The sequence below is a fragment of the Primulina huaijiensis genome, chromosome 10, assembly GCF_012295235.1.
Source record: "Primulina huaijiensis isolate GDHJ02 chromosome 10, ASM1229523v2, whole genome shotgun sequence".
NCBI classification, from domain to species: domain Eukaryota; kingdom Viridiplantae; phylum Streptophyta; class Magnoliopsida; order Lamiales; family Gesneriaceae; genus Primulina; species Primulina huaijiensis.
In genome coordinates this window covers 18,302,990-18,326,392 of record NC_133315.1, presented here as the reverse complement: position 1 = coordinate 18,326,392, position 23,403 = coordinate 18,302,990, and the positions used below count along the sequence as shown (strand labels likewise).

The 23,403-nt window shown below is 37.8% G+C and overlaps 4 protein-coding genes across 4 annotated transcripts; 1 reads left to right on the top strand and 3 right to left on the bottom strand.

The window, feature by feature from the left end:
* Nucleotides 1-2,868: 2,868 nt before the first annotated feature.
* LOC140985967 (uncharacterized) lies at nt 2,869-4,170 on the bottom strand. The gene has a single exon (XM_073453899.1). It carries the CDS (start codon nt 4,168-4,170, stop codon nt 2,869-2,871), a length of 1,302 nt encoding a protein of 433 aa, XP_073310000.1.
* Nucleotides 4,171-9,045: 4,875 nt separating this feature from the next.
* LOC140986888 (protein ecdysoneless homolog) lies at nt 9,046-12,597 on the top strand. The gene is made up of 5 exons (XM_073455280.1): nt 9,046-10,256; nt 10,471-10,803; nt 11,435-11,568; nt 11,759-11,919; nt 12,169-12,597. Exons 1-5 carry the CDS (start codon nt 9,142-9,144, stop codon nt 12,340-12,342), a joined length of 1,917 nt encoding a protein of 638 aa, XP_073311381.1. The 5' UTR covers nt 9,046-9,141; the 3' UTR covers nt 12,343-12,597.
* Nucleotides 12,598-13,097: 500 nt separating this feature from the next.
* On the bottom strand, nt 13,098-16,951 carry LOC140986886 (kinase-interacting protein 1-like). The gene is made up of 2 exons (XM_073455278.1): nt 16,481-16,951; nt 13,098-15,952 (listed from the first exon to the last, which is right to left on the bottom strand). The coding sequence occupies exons 1-2, from the start codon at nt 16,572-16,574 to the stop codon at nt 13,332-13,334; spliced, it is 2,715 nt and encodes a 904-aa protein (XP_073311379.1). The 5' UTR covers nt 16,575-16,951; the 3' UTR covers nt 13,098-13,331.
* Nucleotides 16,952-17,265: 314 nt separating this feature from the next.
* LOC140986887 (MLO-like protein 8) lies at nt 17,266-22,939 on the bottom strand. Its single transcript, XM_073455279.1, has 15 exons — nt 22,507-22,939; nt 21,006-21,063; nt 20,735-20,919; nt 20,408-20,524; nt 20,206-20,266; nt 20,016-20,104; nt 19,841-19,915; nt 19,666-19,754; nt 19,514-19,563; nt 19,377-19,417; nt 19,126-19,299; nt 18,988-19,023; nt 18,819-18,895; nt 18,662-18,722; nt 17,266-17,861 (listed from the first exon to the last, which is right to left on the bottom strand). The coding sequence occupies exons 1-15, from the start codon at nt 22,630-22,632 to the stop codon at nt 17,451-17,453; spliced, it is 1,650 nt and encodes a 549-aa protein (XP_073311380.1). The 5' UTR covers nt 22,633-22,939; the 3' UTR covers nt 17,266-17,450.
* Nucleotides 22,940-23,403: the final 464 nt, after the last annotated feature.

Here is a 23,403-nt window from a genome sequence, read left to right as displayed (position 1 = left end):
CGACAATCAATTTCAGGGTCTGCCGTCGACAATGATGATATGCATGATATCACCAGAATAGGACATCGAAACACCGATTGGAGAGATTATCATAGAAATTCAATTGAGTTGTGGAATAATAGGCTGAGATATGTTGCAAAAGGGGTGTGACACGGGCTATCGATACAAACTGAAGAAGACTACTTCCAATGGTATAATCGAATAACTGTGTGCACCATATCACCTGTTGTTTCTGTCGTTGGTTTTCAACCATATCCTTACAATACTTTTGTCGGACAATTTAATGTCCAACAAAATTTCAGTACGCCTTCTCCATTTTCACATCAGTCATCACTCGGGTGGGGAGGTGACATGCTTACGCAACCAACTGGGTTTGCAGGAACATCTAATATTATTCCGTCAACTGAATTGAATGTTGCAGGAACCTCAACTACTCAACCTGGTTTTTTCAGTGATTCAAGGTTTGTTGACTTTTGTTCGTTTGGTCAGCCGGATTCTCATACTCCGTATTGGTCGAACACACAAAGTTTTACGAATATGCTTAATGTTGGTGCTCAGCATCTTGTGCATGGCACTCGACCACAGAGGAATTTTATTTCACCTATCACTTTTCCAAGTTATTCAAATGAGGAAAATCCTGAACATGTAGGATTGCGTAGAGGGACGAGAAGACGCAATCCATCTGATTGTGAAACCGGGAGCCATTTGTATCATTATAATAATGACGATGATTCTTCAACTTAAATGTAACTATATTAATTCTATTATTGTATAGTTTGCATTGTATAAATTGTACCAATTCTACAATATATTGATAATAAGCGAAAGATAAACGGAATATAAGATTAAAAAAATCATAAGTGCCTAGTAAAAAAAAGAAACACAATTAAACAAACACGTCCACAAGAATGTTCTAACATTTACAAGTCCGAACACAAGAAAGTACACGATTGACAGATAAAATGAAAAAACATAGTTGATGTCTATGTTATCAAATTTGTCATTCTTCCGTTCGTGATCACCTGCGAAAATAAAATAAATTAAAATTATTAAACCCCAAACTTTAACACATGCAATGTATGATTTGTATATTAATAAACAAATAAAAGCATGGGATATCATACCTCACTCAACTTGAATAAGGAATCGTTGATCACGGCTCATCCTCGTCATTCTCTGGTGGCACTTCCGATGCATCTCCTTGCTGCTGATAGTCATATTGAAAGTGGAACGGAGGAATGAACGGCGGAGGTGGAGGGATGGTCCCTGGGTCAACACCCCTGTGGATTAGCATTGTCTGCATCATGTACTCGACATAGACGAAATGTTCATTGTGGTTCAAGTTAACTTGTTCTTGATGAGCCATGAAGGCAAGAGTCTCATCTACTTTGTCGTTTTGGGACCGCCTGCGGGGCTGTGGGCGACGCGGGGCGACGGTGCTCGATCCACCTGTATCTCTCTCATGAGTGGGGAAGTCTAACTGTCGTTTCGTGTACTTCAGTTGAAAGTCATCTGCACAAATGGGCTTCATTGGTTGCAGCTACTCCTCATCATCACGAAATACAACCCCTGACCTCGCACACAACTCTGATATGATTGTGGGAAAGAAAAGCCCGATGTGTCTATTATTCACGTTCATCATGATCTGAGAATAGATGAGCTTTCCTACATTGATGTTGTAACCCTCATGTATCGCATATAGCACCACGGCCCGCTCTTTTTGTACTTCACTCTTGTGCGAGATCGGCATCATTCTCCTTGCCAGAAACAAATACCAAAGGGCAATATCTGCCGTCAAATATTTCTCATCAAAACAACTGGGTGACCCTCCTATTGGTTTCAAGATTGCCTCAGGATGACAGAGTTTGTCGATTATCATAGTGTAATCCGGGCCAGCAACCAAAGCCAGGAAGGCGGAATCATCGACCTCGGGCGTTTATAATAATGCATTGATATTACCCGAATCATACGACACAAGTCTACCCCGAACAAAGGCCTTGTTATCCGTCCTCTCCGCCGCATTTGCATAAAATTCTCGCACCACTGAGACCACCGCCGCGTTAGGTTGAGCCCCAAATTTTACCCATCCCCGTCTCTCCAACTCCACAAGAGGCCCTACGTATCGATCCTCCCTTTGCCTACGAAATCTCGCTTGGTAATCGAGTTTCTATGAATTTTTGTATGTTCATACCGAGCCTTAGCCGCCTCATTCACAAATCTACTTCTATCAAATGACGAATAAGAGGAAGAACTAGGATTACCTTTCGACTTCTTAGGAGCCATGGTGATAAAAATTGCAGGTGGTGAATTGTGTTGAAGAAGATGACCGGAGAATGAGAGAAGAGGAAGAGGAATTTGTATTAAGAAATTATAGACAAGGGGATTTGAGAAAGAAGAATTTCTAGTTAGGTATTTGAGAGAGAAGGAGAAGGGGAAAAAGTTTGTAGAATGAGTGAATGGGAGGGGAGATAAGGGGGGAGCGGGCTTATACCCGCTCGCGCTCGAGCGGTAAAGAAATATCGCTCGAGCGCGAGCGGTTCTGGATTTTTTTCCAGCGCAGCCCCGCGCCCGAGCGGTATTTTTTTACCGCTCGAGCGCGAGCGACGTTGGCAAAACTCCAGTACCCCTCGCGCTCGAGCGGTGAAAAAATACCGCTCGGGCGCGGGGCTGGGAAAAAAAATTTCCTAGCCACTCTCGCCGAGCGGTTATATTTTCCGGTCGAGTCCGAACGCTACGATTGTTCGTCTTTTAATTTTTTTGTAAAATTAAATATTTGAAAAGTAAATATTCAAAAACATAAAAAAAATGTACATAAAGTTATTCTCAATTAACATATCAAGCGTTATTACATCATAACAAAAGACTTCATCAATGTTGTCTCTCTCTGGAAACTGCTGTGTCCATCTCATTTCGCAATCGTGTTGTTCTGTCTCTACCAACTCTTCTTCTTTCACGTCTAACAGGGTTGCGGTTCAACTCGAAAGTTGGAGGATCCCAGTATCGCTCATCTGCAAGAGGTTGAAATCTGCCCTCGTACGTTGCCAAGTACTCAGATATGTTATACCAGGGCTGCACAAGTGTCATTGGATCCAAAGAGTGCCACTGAACGGTGCAAATAGCATGGGAACATGGAATGCCAAAAATCGTCCATTTACCACATGAACAATCACTCGTTGATATCTTCACGACCTGCAAATGTTGGCCACGACTTGGTCTTCCTACAGTTGCGATCGAAGCAGTTTGCTCACGTATATCGTACTTCGCAACACGATATTCACTAGATTTTCTCGACCATTTCTCATATTTCCAACATGCATAATCTGACCACAGCTGATTTTCCTGAACCATACGATCACCTCTTGTCACACGTTCAATGAAATATTGTACGCACCTCAGAAGTGTCAAGTGTACTATGGCAGATAAAGGAAGTCTACGCGCACCCTTCAACACACTGTTCAAACACTCCGACATATTGGTTGTCATCACACCACGACGCCAACCACCGTCATGAGCCAAACTCCATTTTTCTTTCGGAATTCCAGCCAAATATCGGTGCGCCAAAATATTTTTTTGCTTGATTGCCTCCATTATTGCTTCAAACTTACAAATTTGATTTTGTGTTCCTGCCGCCCAGCATAAATCTTTCAAATGCACGTCTTTGAATTTGGCGTTAAAGTTTGAACACACATGTCTCAAACAAAAACGATGCACACCGTAAGGAGATTGAAAAAATGGTAGATCTCCAGTTGCGCGCACGATTCCCTTATGCCTATCAGAAATAAGACACACACCATTTTCACTACGAACAACATGTCTTCCTAGTTGCTCCAAGAACCATTTCCAAGAATCTGTTGTTTCTTCGTCCACAATAGCAAATGCTAGCGGTAGAACCTGATTGTTCGCATCCAGAGTGACACCGATCAACATTTTGTGCTTGTATTTGGTATACAAGTGTGTACCATCGACACTTATTATTTTCCGACAATGCCGAAACCCATCAATACACGGCTTGAATGCCCAGAAAACATAGTTCAGTGTCTTACTCATTTCAGTGTTGGCTCTGATATGCTTCCACTCCACAACTGTTCCCGGATTATATTTGGACAAAGCAAGCATATATTTGGGAAGTAATTGAACGGAGCTCTCCCACGTACCATAAGCAATTTCCATAGCACGTTTCAAACTGCGTCATGCCTTCGTGTACGATATTTGATATCCATATTTATCTTTCACATTTTCGATTATATACTTAATCTCGTACGCAGGATCACAACGAACAACTCCCAATAGCGTATGTGCCACCATTTGACTGTTCAAATTCTTATGATCTATACCAACAGAAGTAGATATACAAGTGTGAGGTCCCCCATATTTTGTTATTTTCCAATACTCAGTCTTGACCTTCAAAGAAGCGCGAAGTCCCCATCGACAAATGACCGTAGAAGAATTGTTTTTACAACGTAACTTCCACAAACTGCGTGTGCTTTCCACGACACGGTACTCACGCCTGACAACTCTTACTGAATAATCCTTCACAGATGCAATAAGATCATTCTTATCTTTAAATAACATATTAACACATAATTCACCTCTATCCGGATTGTAATAGCTTGATTGCACTCCAGAAGGTACATCGACAGAATCGGGAGGCTCTTCCCCAAAAAATTTATTAAAAAATGATGGCATTTCAGAAGTGTTTGAAAGAAATGGTACAGTCTGCCTCTGTAATGTGTCACGAGGTGGTTGTCGAGATGATGTTCCCTCATCAGGATTTGTACAAGTATTCACTTCATCATCAGCATTCAATTCTTCTTCTTCTTCAAACTCACTGTATGATATATCGGGTTCAGAATCAGTCCTCAAAATATTATCATTATTGGCCTGATCCAGACAACGGGCACTCGTCTCTAATGTTGGATTCGGCCAATATGGAACATGATGTTGTTCCGACGAAACATTGATATATTGATCCCAAGACCCACTTACACCATCGAAACTCATATTACCGAGTCCTTCAGTAACATGTGGAATCAAAGATTCTTTCTCATGATAACCATCATATGTAGAAGTACCAGGTTGATTATTGAAACAAGAATCAGATGCATGTCGAACGTAGGAGTCAGGATCATCAAATCCAACATGATGCTCAATTGAATTTGCGTCCACGTATAAATGCAACATATGCATATTGTCACATTGCATTATAAACTGTAAAGAATCATCATCAACGAGATTGACTTGAATTTCATGCCAAGATGATCTTTCCATGAATGAATATTTTGTTGACAACTTCAAAGAAAAATTCGTTGGATCGATTCCTAACATTTTATGCACAACTTCAACCAACTCCAACAAATTAATAGACCGTAATACTCGTATCGGTCTAACAAATGGAATGCTATATTCAACTGATCCATTATCGATAACCACGTGACCACCAAAATATAAAAGTATATCGATATGAGACATTTTGCCAGTAAAACTTGAGAGAAACTTGAAGAAGAGATTGATAATGCAATTTTCTAATATATCATCGTTTATATAGAATAAAAAAGTTCACTACTGTTTACGTTTTAATTATTTATGTACGGGTGAAATTCTGAATTTTCACGTGAAGCATTACGAGTCTGAATGAATATTCACGTGAATCGTTCAGAAATATTCACGTGAATTGTTAAGAAAAGAAAAACAAATGGACAGGAAAAAACCGAAAAAAAAAATTTGATTTTGACAGAGTCCGTGCTTACAAAGCACGGAGTGGCTCCACGTGGGAGCACGGTCCGTGCTTTGTAAGCGCGGACGGCTCCACGTTGGAGCGTCCGCGCTCACACCGTCCGTGCTTACAAAGCACAGACGGTGCTCCACGTCCTCACCATCCGTGCTTTGTAAGCACGGATTGCCGTAAAGTTGCAATATAAATATTTTTTAAATTATTTTTGAAAATAAAATTAAAAAATAAATAAATTTTAAAAAAAACCCTATTAATTAACAAGCTATTAGGCTTCAAAACATCCTTACAATAAGACTTTTACCTTTCTATGGTCTATGTTATGATGTCTATTAGTCGGAACTCTATATATGAACTTAGTTATCTTCTTCTTCTTGCCTATTGACTATGATCAATAAATGGAATTAAGTTCTTGTTCCAATTGTTTAAGTATTTATCGTAATCATACACAAATAATGACTTTCGATAATATATATATGTCGCATTCGACCATGATTCAATGTTTTCAACATAACTTGGCCCTCACCCAGTGTCTGCTTGCCAAAAAAAAGAGCATCTTCACACTTTATACAAGCTACTCCATCTTTCTTTCACTTGTGAAATATCAAATATGAGACAAATTCCACTTTAATAGGTCATAAATCGAATTCCATTGAATTATGATTAAACTAAAGGTCCCAAATTATCGACTAATAACTCAAATTCCCTTCACCTATAATTGAAGTCTCAAATTTCCAACAACTTGTTACAATAAGTCATCCACAACCAGTCGAAATTTTAAATTGTATTGTAATATTTTATTCTATAAACTTATACATGGTGTGTTTCGTCAACAATCTACAACGGCAAAACAATGGGAAATTCAAATAATTAAATTATTTGTCTGATCATATATGATTGCCAACCAATTAGTTAGTTTGTCTGATGATATATATGATGCACATTAATTGTATTCATAGAACATCGATAAAGTGATACTGACGTATTATATATATATTTTTTTTATATTTCATCACAATCGATAAGTGAATGTTATTTCATTTATGTTTAAATAAATATGTAAGATAAACATATATTAATATATATANTTTGAATTATACCTTTTCTTAGGGAAAATTTCTTAAATTACTCGTATCTAAAGTTCATTGAATCTAAGTGCAATAATATCTTGCGTATTGTCCCACATATTAAATTTAGGATTCGAAATAAAAATAAATTTAAAACCGAACAAATTAATTTTTTTAATGGAACATTTATTCAAACAATATATGAATTTTAAATTACAAAAATCATATAAAAATGTCTCACAAATCAATTTTATGATATTTATGTCATGAGTACATTTTTCTTTATAAATATAAATCGAATCAATCTGTCTCACATAATCAACTTTAACCATCTGTAAAAGTAAACGCTTAGGTTTCCCATTCAATTGCAAAGTTATGCATAAATACTTATTTAATTACCCATATGTGATTATTGTTAATTAGTAGTAACATGCAATCAACGGATCATGTTGGTCAACATAATCAACTTAACCATCCCAATAAAGGAGAACGTACGGTGTGGATTTGATTAAAATTGTACCGTTTGTTCTTATCTTAGGGTTAAAGAAGGGGAACTAATTATTTACTCTGCAAATGTAAATATAATTAATTATCACCTTTTGACCGTTGACTGGGTGTCACGTGCGTCGTATCTTTTGACTTCAATTAAGTCGGTAATTAGGTGGGACTCACACGTGCGTTTTGTGTCTCTTTCGGCTACCGTACGTTACAAAATATTGAGGTGAGGATCATTACGCTGTTATATAATTACAATTATTCGGGATTTTTTTTTATTTTTTAATAGAGTATATCTTTTGTGAGACGGTCTCACGAATCTTTATCTGTGAGACATGTCAACCTTACCGATATTCACATTAAAAAGTAATACTTTTAGTATAAAAAACAATACTTTTTCATGAATAACTCAAATAAGAGATCCGTCTCACAAATTACGACTCATGATTTCGTCTTACATAAGTTTTTGTGTCTTTAATAATCCTGGATTGATTCCAAAAGCTTCTTGATTAAACACGGTTTGGTTTATGAAATGGACTTACGATGTAGGAATAATAATCAAAATAATGACATATAACTTAAGAAAAACATTAAATAAAACAAATATATGTAAGCAGCTAATATTTTATTATTTATATCAAATGATGTCTTAACGAACTTATTATTATTTTATAGCTTTGCCCATTCAAGAAATAAATTCAGGGAAAATTGTGATTTATTATTTTGTATGTTCGGTCTTAGTCTTTTATTTTTATTTTTTTGACAATTCTAATTGATGATATTCGGGTGAATCGGGTGAGCTGGGTCGAGACAATCCATCGGATGATGATGATAATTTGTGTGCAAGGAAAATGAACAAGAAAAATGGCTTTCACTGTGGCCTGCAAACAAGTAGAGGAACTCGTGAATGGACGCCGGAGGGGTGTCCGGCGTGACCACTCTGATGTTTAAGTCAGCAGGTGAAAAAGAAGGATAAAAACTGTATATATGAGTGAATATACTTGAAGTGCTTAAGAATTCAAAATTCCGAAATCCTATAAAAAAATATGCATACCTGCTATTTATATGAGGAAATCTCATGATTACCTAGTTTTCAGTGCCCACCTGCTAAGTATGGTAAGGCAGATGCTCATACTCTGCTTCTGATGACTTTTTTGACACGCCAAACCCATGTAGTTCTGACAGCAATGATTACCAAGCACAAGATAGCCCATACAGATGCACTCGAGTGAGGTGCGTTTCTCGAGATAACCATGGTAGAAAGTTTCCGGGAGCTTGCATGAGAGCCCGGGCATATGGTAGCCCGGGGAGAAGATGTCCCGGGCATTCGTCTGCCCGGCTACTGAAGAAATTATCATACACATTGACTATGATTTGAGCTATCCATTTAGTATCCCGGGTCATCAATGACCCGAACTCTTATGGAGTTATCAATAATTATAAACTCGATGTGACAATGGACATGTACGTAGACACCACGTACTTTTTTCTAATAGAAAAAGATTAAAAACTAATTTCAAACTTCAGCCAATTTATGTGCGTTATGCATGATCATATTTGATTCATTTTCTTTGCTTTAATTTAATTTTAAAGATCTGAAAGGCCCACCCCGTATATTCCGAGATTTGGGGATTGGGCAAGATACATAAACGGGCTTTGTTTTTTATATGAATAATATATGGTTCTATTTGGGCCTTAACGACAGCTCAGATCTATACAGTGAAAGTAGCCCATTCTGCAGCTGCATAGAGGATTCTTCTTCAAAACCCAGAATCTTCTTCCGTACGACACCGTTCCCAAAAACACCAACATAAACTGCCGAAGCTGGTCGCCATTGACGGACCTACGGCCATGGCAGAAGAAGCTTCGTCCTCTTCCTCAATCTTCTCTCTCAAAGCCACTCGGCCCCCTGAGGACACAGTTTTCTACTCCATCTACCAGGACTCCTCCTCCGCCACCTCTGCCGCCGAACTTGGGTCTCTCCACCGCCGAATTCTCGACCTAATTCACCCGCTAATAGCCCCTTACATATGGCAACATCAACCCTTTACTCTCTCCTTATCCAATTCTCCGTCAATTCCGCATCTCTCCGGCCATCTTCGCTTCGGTGACAACCTTGAAGACGAATGGTTCGTGGTTTACCTTCTGTTCCACATCTCCAGAACCTTCCCTAACCTCTCTATCCGAGTTTGGGATTCAGACGGCGAGTTCTTGCTCATCGAGTCCGCCTTCCACCTCCCTAAATGGCTCAACCCAGATACCTCTCTCAACCGCGTGTTCATCCGCCGCGGTCTACTACATATAATTCCTAAATCCATTCTTCCAGGCACACCTGATTTGGAGGACTCATTGCGGGTTTTGGTGAGCAGAGATGATGATCCCAGCTTGATGGCACCGGATGCCGTTCAGTTTCATTTGAGCAAGAGAATTGGGCAGTATCCGGAGCATGCTTACAGGAACGTTCATAGAGTAAGAATTGCAGTCCCCGTGTCTGTAGCGTGGGTGTTGAGGAAAGAGCCGAGCTTGGTATCGTTTGCTGTGGAGGGGTTCTATGACAGGGATATCGACAGTATGAAGTTTGCGGTAAAAATGGAGAAGTTTTTACCCAATGGGAAGGAGGAAGAGATGGTGGAGGTGGTTGTGAGGATGCCTAGGGCCATGTATGCGCAGTTGGTGCAGCAGAGGTTTCAGGCGCCGCGATGCTATCCTATGCCTGACAGGAGCAATGTGGGGAAGTATGTGGAGGCGGAACTGGGGATGAAGATCGCCTGTGGGTTCGAGATGATGTATCAGCTGAGGAAGAAACAAACCGATGAAGGGAAGGGGAGTACTTGGGAGGTTTATAGGGAGAGCTTGAAGAGGAGTGGGCTATTTGAAGGGCTGTTGCAGGGATCGAAAGAATATAAGAGATTGTTAGAAAATGCTGAGGAAAATTACAAGAATAGTTTTTTGCCAGGTAGAGCCAGGTATATCGCGTCGATTCTGTTTTGATTTGTCTTCTGTTGTTAAAAGTTGGTTGGTTTTACGTTCTGGCCCTTTAAAGTAGCGATAAGTTATCATATGCCTAATTTTATGTGTGTGAATTATGCCATTACGTTTTTCTTATTTTTCAACAGGTTTCTTTTCTCTCTCTGTATGTATTAACCTTATTTTTTTTGTGGCATGTATTTATTTCTGCAGTGAAGTGTTGAATGCTCCCGTGAGATGCATAGATGACATACTTACTCTTCCTCATTCGGTGGATGATTTCAAAGGTCTGGAGCTTCCTCAATCAGATGATGATTCGTGGCTGTATGGTGGGGAAGATGAATTAAATGCTGCCCTCCAGGAGCGGCAAAAGGAGATGGAATTCTATGATTTGAAACGGAAGAAGAAACACAATTTGAAAGAGCAGAAGGGTAGAAATTTGGACAAAAGTTTTGACGACTATGATCTTGGGGATATCACTAAATCGATGGATGCATTTGTTAAAAAAATTTCAAGTTATGAAGGAGCCGAGGTTCCTGAGGACAGGTAACATGTCCACATTTTTCCATTTGCCTTTTAGAGTCATGATTTTGCTTTCATTTTTCCTCATCTCCAGGTGGTAACTAGTGGTCCCCTTCCCTTTAGTGTTTTGGGCAACGATGAGACAAATTTGAGTATTGGTCTTTTTACCAGTGCATATGCATGCTCGTCAGTCTCTACATCCAGTAACAAACGTTTGATTATTGCAACTTTAACTTTTGTTTTGGTTCTTTAGCTACTGAAGATATGATTATAATAAACATAATTTGGACTTTTGGATACAAGGCAATCCTACATTGTCAAAATTTGTCCTTTCATTTGTGGGGTTGGGGGGAGGGGGGAAACCGGGTGGATAACTAGAGTTCAAATGATGGAAATTTAGGGATTCTCGTGGAAGTAAAATGAAGTAGTAAAAATATAGGCGGCGTTTTTTTTCGCAGCCTTTTTTTAAACTGAAGGTGCTTTCCTATAATTTATGCCGATTTCAGTTTTTTTGCCATGTGTATAATGTGCTCTAGATGCCGAATTTTACTTAAGAGGTTCTCTTTGTACCTGTCCATGGACATGTATTTCCAAACCGCAGAACTGGTCAACATTACGCATCATCTTTTGATATTTTTTACTCTGTTTTTATCAGAAACCTAAAAGATTTGGATTTTGATGCGGATCAATTTATGAAGCACATAGAGTCGGTTATGGGAGTGCATGGTTCTAAAGATGATGGAAGTGATGTTGATCTCGAAGAAGAGTCTATATCAGACATGGATTTTGGTAATCTTTCAAATCCATCTTTTGAACTGGGACGTGTTACATTTGCAAACATAATTATGTTGATTTTTTTAACTCTTTTTCAATTCCCGACATCCCATTACATTGCCTCGCGCTTATCCTAACTAGTTTTAGTCATATTTCTGTACCACGGGGTCTGAGGATATTATCTGATAGAGAGTGTAACATGCAGATGACTATGAGGACAAGAGCGACCATTCAGAGGACATTGAAGATGGTGGGGAGGGTTTCATGAATTCCTATTCGGATGCCCTGAACCAGGAATTGAAAGCCACAACGCTGAACAAAACTTTTGTACATGCAAAGGAACAGTCTTCAAGAAAGAAAGATGAGGTAATGATCAAGAAATTATTTTATCATCTGCACAATTTTTTATCCATATGCTTTACGTAGTAGATTTGTTGCCGAAGACCGAGTCGTTTCTATAATATGCACTACTGATAAAGAATTAATTGAGGATTATCCACGAAGATGTACGCCTTGAGCATTTTGCAGATTCCCTTAAAAATTGAAACATTTACTGCTATTAAAATCCATTATCTCTCTAACATGATGGAATAAACATGCCCTTTGAATGTGCAGGGAACTTCGGGTGTGAGCGATGAGATGGAGTTCACTCCCGTGGACGTTGATTTCAACCTAGTAAAGAACTTGCTCGAGTCCGTTTCATCTCAAGAAGGACTTCCTGGCCCTGCTTCAAACCTTCTTGGATTAATGGGTGTAAAACTGCCTGATGAAGCTGGTAAAGACAAATAAACATTTCCCAGAGCCGAAGTTATTAGCAACTCATGTGGTAAGGTGAGACCTGGTGATGTACCTCTATCAAAGTGGAGCTGTCAAGGGGATAATATGACAAATTTTAAATATTTGAAGAGGATTTTGTTACGATGTATACTTTATAGGAGTAACTAAAGGACAAACAAATCGTGGTTAATCCTAAAAGCCAAAATGAATTGCTATTGTCTTTCATTTCATTTTGGAGTTACTGACCCTGCATTCAATGTGTGTGTGTTTAAATTCTCTCACTCCGATGTTTGATGTGAAAACTGTTAATAAGACGCTACAGTGAGAGTCAAGCTATCATTGATCTAAATATACGGGATTTATCTTTGATCTTACTCAAAATAAGATTTATCACGAGGTAATGTCATCCAGCCCGTGAAACTCAATATGTTTTTTTCCTGTGCAATTAATTTCCAATTATCGAGCTCGAGAGCTTGATGTTGACTCATCTTGTAAAAATTATAGTCCACGGAAGTGTGGGTTGTGCGCATCAGTGTGATTATATATACATTCATTGATGTATATTCAATCGCATTTGTAAGTTTGTAGGCTGTTTTGCATAAATGATGGACGGTGATTGTATTCAAGATATTAAGAGAAAAGATAAGAAATTTAATTATTGGGTTATGTTTTCTCCCTTCAATCTGCTGTAATTGAATTATTAGGAAGATTCAATGAATAGAGAGACAAAATAACTACCAAACTTCCAAAGTAAACAAGTACAAGGTACTTGAAGAAAGGGGACCGAAAATATTTAGTTCGTTAACGGGTTACCAAACGGCAGAAAACAAGATAAAAATCTTTACACACCTGTTAAACTAGATAGTTTACAGCTCAAGCAATTCTTGCTTAAAACACAGGAAACAGAAGGGTAAATACATTGTCATCTACATTGATCATGAGGTAAAAAGAACTGGACAACAAATGAACACGTGAAAAAAAATGATCAAGTGTAGAAGATTTCACGGAGGTGCACCACCCCTTTGGAGATTGAATCTTCTAGTCGGATGCATACAGGAGAATATAGAATGTTTCTGCTTCTTTTGTCTCATTCCGAAGATAAATGCACGTAAAGGGATCTTTGCCCTGCTCATGGCTTGCTTCAGTTGTGGTTGATCACTAGAGATGCCAAACTCTTCGTTCAATTTTCTTAGCGATTTTTCTATTTGAAGTTGAAGTGTGCTTACATTATCTAATCCAGTTTGTAGCTCTTCTCTTACCTTGTTATTCTCTTGTTTCATGTTCAAAATCTCGCCTTGAAATTTTGCAGCTTGATGGCTACTAAATCGGATTTCCTCTTCTTCAACACCCTCCTTCAAAGCTTTCGTGATTTCCTCCTGAATGTTGCACAATGATGAGAACCTGCCTTTCAGCTCATCTTTTAAGGGTACACTTTGCTCCAACCAAGCGGTAAGTTCAATCTGTATCTCTCTCAAGTGCTTGTAGATTGGCCAGACCTCTGATTTTTGCTCACTTGTAACACTTCCCCCTTGGACCTTTTTTCCTGAAAGTTTCGATATTTCATCCTGCAGATCTTGAACTTCGGTTTTGAACTTCTGAATCTGATGAAAGGCGGTGCTAAATCTTAACCAGAAATCCAGGTTCTCATCCAGTATCGCATCGATGTCTGTACGAAGCTTCTCTTCAACAGCACAAATTGATGGAGTTCTATATATGAAAACCGACTTTACATCTTCTTTGACTGTAGAAGTATTTTCTTCCACTTCTGAATTCATGGTTTTTGATTCAGGTTCAGATAGCTGAGTGCTATCGTCATTTATGTCATTTTCTTGAGGTAGATTCAACTTTTGGCGCAGACAATGAATTTCTCCGTCCCTTTTGGCTATACCATTCTTAAGATCTCGTATTTGCAAAAGGATGTCAAATTGGTCCTCTCTCTCTCTCTTCTCCATGTCACCGAGCTTTTTCTTAATGTCCTTGTAACTCCTCAGAATCGTCGTATACTCTTTCAGTAGAATTTTCTCTCTATCCTCCATTCCACTCAAGAGCATCTGCTGCCAATTTAGCTCTTCTTCTTTTTCTGTTGATCCTTTCCCTTGAGCATTTATAAAATCATCTGAATGATCCACAAGAACGAGTTCCTTCGGCTTCTGCTCCGAAAATGTGACTGTTGTTTTAGTCAAACCATTACCCTCAACTGTCGTATCCATTTCCTTAACATCCTCCGCATTTTCTGTTTTTGAATCACTATTAGATTTTTCAGCACCACCTGGACTTGGCTTATTTTCCTGATCTTGCGATGAATTTGTCTCCTCGGACTCCTCATCTGGCCTAATGCTACTTAATTTATCGGACAGGTGATCAAGACTACTGTGGGCTTCTGTAAAGTTCATTTGCAGATTGTTGTTTTGGCTCTCAACATTCTTGTTTAGTTCCTGAAGCTTTCTCAATTTCTCCTCCAGTTCTTTCAACCTGGTTGTCAAAATGTGTGTTCCATCTACCAGTGTCTTTTTTTCCTCTTCCAAAACCAAAATCTGCGCATGCAGATCATCTGCTTCAGTCTTTAGCGTGTTAATAAGAACCGTTTGAGACAACACCTCAATTTCTAAGGTTATCACCTTGTTGACAAGTTTGTCAATCTTTTCTACCAACTCTGTCACTGTGAGAGACTCCATTGATCCCATATCCAATTCGTCTCTAACTTTCTCTATTGATACCTCAGCACCCTCTATCTCTTGTATCACCTTGACCACTTCTTTAGTTGAGCTTTGCGACTTATCATCCACATGTCTACTTTTAGCATCATTGTCATCATCATCAATTTGTTCCAACAGATACTCGTGCCTCAGGGATTTAAGGCGTTCTTGAGCAGATTCTATCTTAGCGTGTTCCTGTCTGGCTTCTAGAACAGACCTTTTTTGTTTCTCCTCTAACTGAGACAACTTTTCATGACACGACTTAAGTGCTGTTTCAGCCATCAACTTTCTTGCCTCATCGTCCTCGATGACCGCATCCACATTGAATTCATCTTGCAACCTGCACACTTTCTGCTGCATTTCCATAATCTGGTTTTCGATTCCCCAATATTTCGCAAGCCCACTTTCATATGAACTCTTAACAAACTCTTTAACGGTTTGCAAGGACAGAATATCTTTCTGAAGCCTATCAATCTCCTCAACAGCTTCTTCCTCGGTCAAGCCAGATTTTGGAACAGTTTTACTGGCGTTTGATAATTTCTCAGATTGCAGTTGCTTTGAAGCAGTTGTTAGTAACCCTTTTAAATTTTTGACTGGCGCCTTAGGAACTTTTGGAACATTGTTACCTGTATTCATTCCCGGTATTTGAGAATTCTTGACTGCTTTCGCCATGGCAGATTCATCATCTTCGTCCATAGCAAACTGGACTTGTTCTGGGAAAACTGTTGCTATTGTATGGTTGGCATTTTGCAACTCTTTGGATAAGAGGTCGTACCGATCGGCCAACGCTCGGAATGCCTTGAAGGCTTCCTCCACAGAGCTGATGAGCTCTGGCCTCCTCTTGTAGTACATCTCAGCTCTCTTGGCGAAAGAGTCTCCATCTTCTTCAATGAGTTTAAGCATATTCTGGACTTTTTCTTCCATATCTGCAGTGTAGCATACCATATCATAGTTGCTTCTAATCTCCAAGTCACATAATAATCCATTTGATAGACATGAAAATGTAATTGATGTGATCGTAACACAAATGATTTCATCACAATCTCTTCCAGGTGACTCAAACCAAAGATTCTGGTATATTAACTCCTGTTACTATTTAACATAATCGGGGCCATAATTTAAAAGATTGAAATGAGAGGTTTTAATAACATTAAAATCATTAGCAAATCAGTCGACATTCCCTAAAAAGATTAATTTTTTTTTTCTATTTTCTGCATCTCCAATACAATCTTCATGCTCATGTATATCAAATTGTGGATCCAATTCCCATAAAGAAAAAGAGCTAACACATTAACACGGTATCTCTATCGCAAAGGTTGTAATAATGCATACGTGAAACTGACATAAACACAAAAAATGAGAGCATCTTGCATCAGAATTTTGCAAAATGAAATCAATCTCCATAGAACTATGAAGGAATTATTATGATAATAATCAAACACTTGCTACTTTACCTTGAAGGCTTTGATCCAGCCATTTGGATTGCTTTGTCCTAATGTGACTAGCCCACCACCATGAGTATGCATTGTTTGCAGCTTTCTGCAACATCTTTTCCAAAATTATATTTTTTAAAAAAAATTCGTGCTTGTTATATTATTTAATAATAATATATTTAACTATATATTGTGAAATATATAGTTAAACAGCTCACATGGCACTATATCAAGATTCAAGACTGAAGAAGGGAAAAGGGTTTCCAAGACACCAGAGGAAAAGAAAAGAAAATTCAGTTTTGGTTTTGGGACAAAAGAACGTTGAGATTTTGAACGAAAACACCATAGGACAGATTGATTGGTGAAGAGGTTGTTTTGCTCCAAAATCGGTGTTGGGCCATTCACTAAATAGAACATAAAGAAAGACAAAGCATTCGGCAATTTCTATGGTAAACAGCTTGGCGTCCACTGGCTTAAGACAGCTTGGCATTCCTTGCTGTTCTCACTTAGGAAGAAGTTGTCACCTTTGCACTTTACACCCCCCCATCCTTTTACTTTTGAATTAATTTAATGTGTGATAAGATATTTTTAAATGTCAAATCTTTTTAATTTTAGCACATGAAAGTGAGAAAGTTTGCCGAAAATTGAACAAATGAAAAAAAAACATACTAATAAAGTGCGTATATAAAAAGAGTATAAAAGGGAACAAATATGTCGCTTACTCAATATATATCTATATATACTCGCACATTATTAGAACACGTAACTGAAGTATCTACTTTGAGAAAAAATTTATCCAAAAAAAAGAACCAAAAGTCTTATAAACATTAACACGAGAAACTCCCATTATTTTTTGTATTCTGTCATCTGATATTTTTACAGAAATCTGAAATTCAAATGAATGAAAACCAGACTACATTGTACTGATAGGAAAAATAATACACCGGACTACCAGTTTTTACCAAGCCGAGACTGCCGACTTATCTTCGATTCACTTCTTTGTGGCAGGCTTCGCAAATGAGAAGTCCTTGGATCTATCTTCTGGTTCATCATGACTATGTATACTCACCTCATCTTCTTTATTATCATCACGATCAACTCTTATGATTAAGCTGGACGCCGCACCTGACTTAGAAGACCAGTGATGTTGATCATGATCAGATTCGTCGTAGTCTTGATATTCGGTCGTGTTCAATTGTCCGGTAGTTTTGAATTTCTGAAGCCTGCTGTGTGTTGAGTTAAATAGCGAACCCAAAGAAGATGTCGGGCTTCCACCACCTAGAATTCGTGTTGATGCCTGTCCTCCTTGTTTTCCATGCTTTTTCTTTGCACCCATATGCCAGTTCTTAAGGGCTTTGGACGTTTGTTCGTCGAAGATGGATTGCTTCATATGTGATCCCATCTGTTTTTCAGCCAAGAAATAGTTGAAGTGGCCAATATTATAAAATGATGTTAGTTGAAGCAGGAAGACTAAAGCTTCATTTTCTTTAATATATTTGGGGGAAGGGCATGAACTTAAATTTCAACAGACGCAAACATTGGGTGCTCTCGAAATTCGTTACATTTATGCTTGCAAAAGCTTAGATTTAGAGGAATGAAAACTGAATCTTTCATTTCAAAAGTATCCAAACAACTAGATTAACTTTAAAATCAAACTCCTGATTTTATGTCATTCAATCCAAATGTAAGCTATTTCATTTCTTCCGAACACAAGTGAGGTCGGATGATCGATGGAAAGGTTCTACTGCATTGTTGTCGAATAAATCTCGGTTCTCTGCTCTTGCATGAAGAATAAATAGTGAAAGAAAGATGAACACAATCAAGCGATTAGCTTGAATGTACATATGACATGCCTGGTTTATGGCACAAGGATCCATGCAGACGAGACTCTACAGTGATTTTCTATGGCAACTTCTGTAACTATTTTCGTAATTTGAAAACAGATACCAAAAAATTATCAACAGGGCGTATTATCTCCTTTCTATATAGGCTTGAGGGAATAACAAAATGATACGAGAAGACAAGAGGCACCTCTCGAGTTCACAGGATCATTATCTAAATAATGAATATCATAATACCTAGTCCGACATCTTGTCTCTATTATTACAATTAGAGCCATGTATGCCAGAAAAATCACATTAACGTTACGATTTAGTAATAAGAACTTAATGTCAACCAAGAAAAATAAAATGGTATAGGTACCTGCGCAACAAGGGCGTATAGTGGAAGTGTAATATAGCTGCAGAAGAATAGGAGTGCCACCCTGAAATTATCGACAACAAAAGTAAATTTATTATTTTTTAACATATTCCTATTAAGCCATTGTTTCTTCTGTGGCAAATGTTGAATTAGGACTTACCCCAAAACAAGTTTTGTTATTACAAAGGCCACATCGCCATTATCTTTGTAGGAGCAATAAGAAATACCATCTTCATACTGTGCATGAGAAAAAAATTCTCTTTACGTTAATGATTTTGCAAGGGGAAATTTAATACAATATAAGTAAATAACTCGAGGAGAGTCAGTACCCAAATCCACAGAAAGTATGTTATTTGGAAGGCATTCTGCAAAAAAATGATTTAAACGATCAAAGGAACTGCTTATGGTGTTTTTTTTAATTTTAAATTTTGAGTTATGGGACAGTTCGTTGTCAACCAAGGTAATACCTGAAACAACGCAAAATGTAAAAGCTGTAGAACCAGCTTAGGACTACCAAACCAGAAATGTTTATCCGAAACTTGCACAAGAGGCATGCCTTGAACCACTGCGCTTCTATCTTTGATCTCAATGGCCATTTTAGTCAAAATGCTCTGTAGCTCTGTGCCAATGGCTAGGATTATCTGGAGAAAGTTAAATGATGAGGAATTCTTCCTCAGAAACTTGAAATTACTATAATGACAAAAATAAGGACACTTACAACTAAAGGAATTAAGGATGCCCAAAACAGTGTCTTCCACCCTGATTTCGACAAATTTGTAAAAGAAACATGTTATGAATGAATTAAATATAGCAATAACGGGGGAAACAAAGGGACACAACTTGCAACTGGCTTACCGCTGACATTTAGGAGCAGGAACACAACAAATGATGCCCATAACACAGGACTGCAATCATATAAACAACCGGATAAATCACAGCCAGTCACCTATGTTTAATTTGGAGATACAAGAATTTCATATGATTTAACTGCATGCAAGTATTGTCACCTTATTCCGGTGATATTCTTAAAATCATCCTCGAGTGACCTTTTGATATACTTTTGGAAGTCAAATTTACTTCCGGGTGCCAAATGAACCTAAAACAGCAGGTAAAATTTGTAACTTAAATAGGACACAGAGTAAACATTTACAAACAGTTAAATTACGAAGATGTGAAATCTACAGTAATGAATCCATGGCGCAGGGTCAAGTAGTCGGATCTGCTGACAGACCGGAAAAATTGCCTAAAAAAGCATCCCTGCATGGAAATATAGAAAAATTTATATATTAATGTGTGGTCCAAACTAAGCCATGCTCCCGATTGCAGTTTAAGACGACAAATGTAATCTAAATCTTACAATGTAAAACCATAATGGAATCCTGGTCCAGAAACTGGTGTGCGCCCGCACAAAAGAGGTTTCATGAGCAAGCCTGAATCTTGAACTATCTGTCAAATTTTACAGTTAAATTGCCTAAGGAATGAGGAACTAAAAATAAGATTTCAAAATCTATAAGAAATGTTCACAAAATATACATGAAATGACATACCATTAGAAAACTCGTAGCCGTGGGATGACGTCTCCTGCTCCCATTGCTTCCAGCGACGAGTCTGCACCGAAAGGTTTGTCAATCTTTGGAGTTCGAATAAATATATAGCAAACTATGCTCTGAGGCTACAATAGGTTATCAGAACATATAAAGTTATTCACAAAAGGTGCAAGAGTGATCTTGTTAAGGAACTTAGAATTACCTTAAATCTTCCGAGGACCATAATAATACCACAGTAAGCGACATGCAGGACTGCTAAAAAGAATATAAGGACGTGAATCTGATGCAGTCCAGTTACAGAAATAAGAGGCACACGTCCCTGTTAAAACATTTACGTTAATGTTGCCAAAAGCTCGTTCAATCTGTATTTACGTATTGAAGAAAAATACTAGTGAAATCTCATTAAGAAATTTCTAATGAAGAGCAAAATCTAGATATATAATCCAAGAACTGTGACAATGGTTGATTTGAAGCAACAGTTTCTCCCATAAAAATAGCAAGATTTGTAGAGTTTGAAAGCAATAATTACCTCCTTACATTTAGGCTCTTTTTTCGCTGCTAAATTTCTACGCTCATTAAACAGTAGTCTACGTTTTGGAGTTTGCGCAGGACAAGGCAACATGGAGTCAGCAACACTGACTGGTATGCATATGGCTGCAATACGATACTGAGTGAACACAAGGATTAGGGAGATGAAGCCGAGTATCATCAACTCTGCCATTGGAAAAAGAAGCAAAGTTATAAATCAAGAAACATTATTTTCATATTAGAGATGGTGGGGAGGGACAAAGGACAATTACCGGCTTTAACTTTCTCCAATGCCTCATATAGGGCTCTCTTGTGCCTATCTGTCAACCACTGTAGATAGCAGAATATCGTGTTAAGTTCAAGGACGGGTTTAAATACAAGCAAACAATCTCATGTAGACGATAGTAGATAAGGGCTGAGCCAGGACTCCATTATCAGAGGGGACATAATTTTTAATCAACCATTTTCATAATTTTTTAGGAGGTGCAAAACTAGAATATAAATCTAAAATGGAAGATTTTTAATAAAATCGGGAATGGTTATCTAAATCAGGGCCTGACTTGAATGCAGCTTTGCTACAGAGCATAAGGAATCAAGCGAAAAAGGACTTAATTTTAACAAGTAGCTAGTGAGATCTAAAATAATTTATCAAAATAGTTACGTTCCTTTTAACTAAATTTTAGAGTTTGCACATAGATTGATGTAACAATCATGATCAAGTATTTTTAATATATCAAAGTCAGGTGAACATTTCATGCAAGACAAACACAACAGTATGATCATTGCTTATTTTATCAATTCCAAACACATCTCCATTCTTTAGAATATATCAAAGAAGAAGTTAACCACATATTTACACATACGAAGAATCAGAAAAGCACCGATCCTACAGATTAAACCTTCCGGAGTCGGGACTCTTTCCAATGTTCCCAAAAAATTAAAAGAAAATATGATTTCACTTAGCTTTGAGAAGAAAGTAACACCAAATGGGTCCTCTACTTTCATCTAAGAAGCTTCTTTCCAATGTTCCCAAAAAATTAAAAGAAAATATGATTTCACTTAGCTCTGAGAAGAAAGTAACACCAAATGGGTCCTCTACTTTCATCTAAGAAGCTTTTAGCAGGAATCACATATATATGCTATTTTAAGACAGTTATAAAAGAGCAACATTATCGATGATACATGAAATATTCCTTCTCGCTTTACGAAAATGATTAATCCAAATTGCTATAGAAGTCTATTGTAATTTGTAAGTCATTATAAACTCATTTTAAATCTTTGATTTTTAAGATGTGGGACAAAGGTATCACAATCACCCCTCTTCAGAACGCGACGTCCTCGTCGCGGCCTGACCAATCGATCCACCAACGCCGAGAATCTAGAGGTGGCTCCTACAGGTTCAAGAGGTGGCTCCCGTCATGTAGCACTTTGCACCGCAGGTTTAAGAGGTGGCTCTCATGCACGTAGCACTTTGCACCGCATAACACTTATTTCTCGGTATTTTCACGCCCGTGACCGGCTGTGATACCATTATGTCATTTCCCGAGACCGGACTCGTGACTGCTCAATGAGCCCTATAACAACTACTTCGTATTCGTTTCGCTTTACGAAAATGATTTAAATATTTGATTTTTAAAATACTCATGTTTGGTCTCCAAACGAAACAAGAAGAAAATTTGGGAAAACCCAAAACATAAACTTACTAAAAGAGTAATAATCAGATACTAAAAAAGGAAAAGAGAAAAACAAAACCAAGTGAAGTAAGCTGCATACCGTGCCAAGTTTATGGAGAAGTTTTTCGAGCCCAATAGAGATTACTATAATGACCGCACACACACCTGCAACAGCCCATGTCGGAGTCTGATCCAGATCTCTGGGTGTTCCGGTTGTACTCGCCATTTATTTTCTTATTTACCGAAACAACACAGATCCCTTAATTACTGAAGACAAACTCCGAAAGCAAAGATTTGATTGGAGCTGAGGAAGAAGGAGAAGACAGCTATTTGCCTTGGCGCCAGGTGATTCTATGTAATATTGAATGATACCCGAATAATGTGAAGAATTTATGGGCTATTAATGCTAAGTTTCGGTTGAATCTTCGTTGATCTTGAGATATTTCAACGTAGAATTTAGTTCGACAACGTGTCCGACGGAGACCGTTAAGAAAAGAAAGACAAGACAAGATAGCTCTTTTTATAATGAATTATTACACAGAATTCTTAGATAAATGAAGTGAAGAAGACAGAGTAACAGTTATCCATTTTAGACCATCTTCGTCCGACGATTGAATAAATCAAATCAATGCAAGAAAATTTTACTTAAACAACACTACCCCTTCTTTGAATACCCCACCTGTCAAAAATTACAGCATGTGCACAAATTTCAATGGGTAACCATTGTCATTTGAAATAATTTTTTTAAAAAAATTTAATAATATATATTGATATCTGAAATAAAGAATTCATTATATCAAAATGCATTACTTTGTTACTAAATTAAATTGCCCTTTATCAATCTGATAAAAATCAATATTAATTTAGAATGCACATATTATTCATTTAAAATTGATTATTTTTTTTATTAATATTTTTGGCCACATAATTTGGTCCACTGTTGCTGGACCACATATAGATAATATTTAATATCAATTTTGTGTTTATTTATTTATAT

What these genes read in the sequence shown, in the direction of transcription:
- LOC140985967 (XM_073453899.1), bottom strand. Translation starts at nt 4,170, where the DNA reads ATGGAAATTGCTTATGGTACGTGGGAGAGCTCCGTTCAATTACTTCCC.
- LOC140986888 (XM_073455280.1), top strand. Translation starts at nt 9,142, where the DNA reads ATGGCAGAAGAAGCTTCGTCCTCTTCCTCAATCTTCTCTCTCAAAGCC. An exon ending in TTTTTGCCAGGTAGAGCCAG is followed by an intron (nt 10,257 to 10,470) that starts GTATATCGCGTC and finishes TTATTTCTGCAG; the next exon opens with TGAAGTGTTGAATGCTCCCG. An exon ending in TATATCAGACATGGATTTTG is followed by an intron (nt 11,569 to 11,758) that starts GTAATCTTTCAA and finishes TGTAACATGCAG; the next exon opens with ATGACTATGAGGACAAGAGC.
- LOC140986886 (XM_073455278.1), bottom strand. Translation starts at nt 16,574, where the DNA reads ATGTTGCAGAAAGCTGCAAACAATGCATACTCATGGTGGTGGGCTAGT. An exon ending in GCTGGATCAAAGCCTTCAAG is followed by an intron (nt 15,953 to 16,480) that starts GTAAAGTAGCAA and finishes GCTACACTGCAG; the next exon opens with ATATGGAAGAAAAAGTCCAG.
- LOC140986887 (XM_073455279.1), bottom strand. Translation starts at nt 22,632, where the DNA reads ATGGCGAGTACAACCGGAACACCCAGAGATCTGGATCAGACTCCGACA. An exon ending in AAGAGCCTAAATGTAAGGAG is followed by an intron (nt 20,525 to 20,734) that starts GTAATTATTGCT and finishes ATGTTTTAACAG; the next exon opens with GGACGTGTGCCTCTTATTTC. An exon ending in CGGCTACGAGTTTTCTAATG is followed by an intron (nt 20,105 to 20,205) that starts GTATGTCATTTC and finishes AAAATTTGACAG; the next exon opens with ATAGTTCAAGATTCAGGCTT.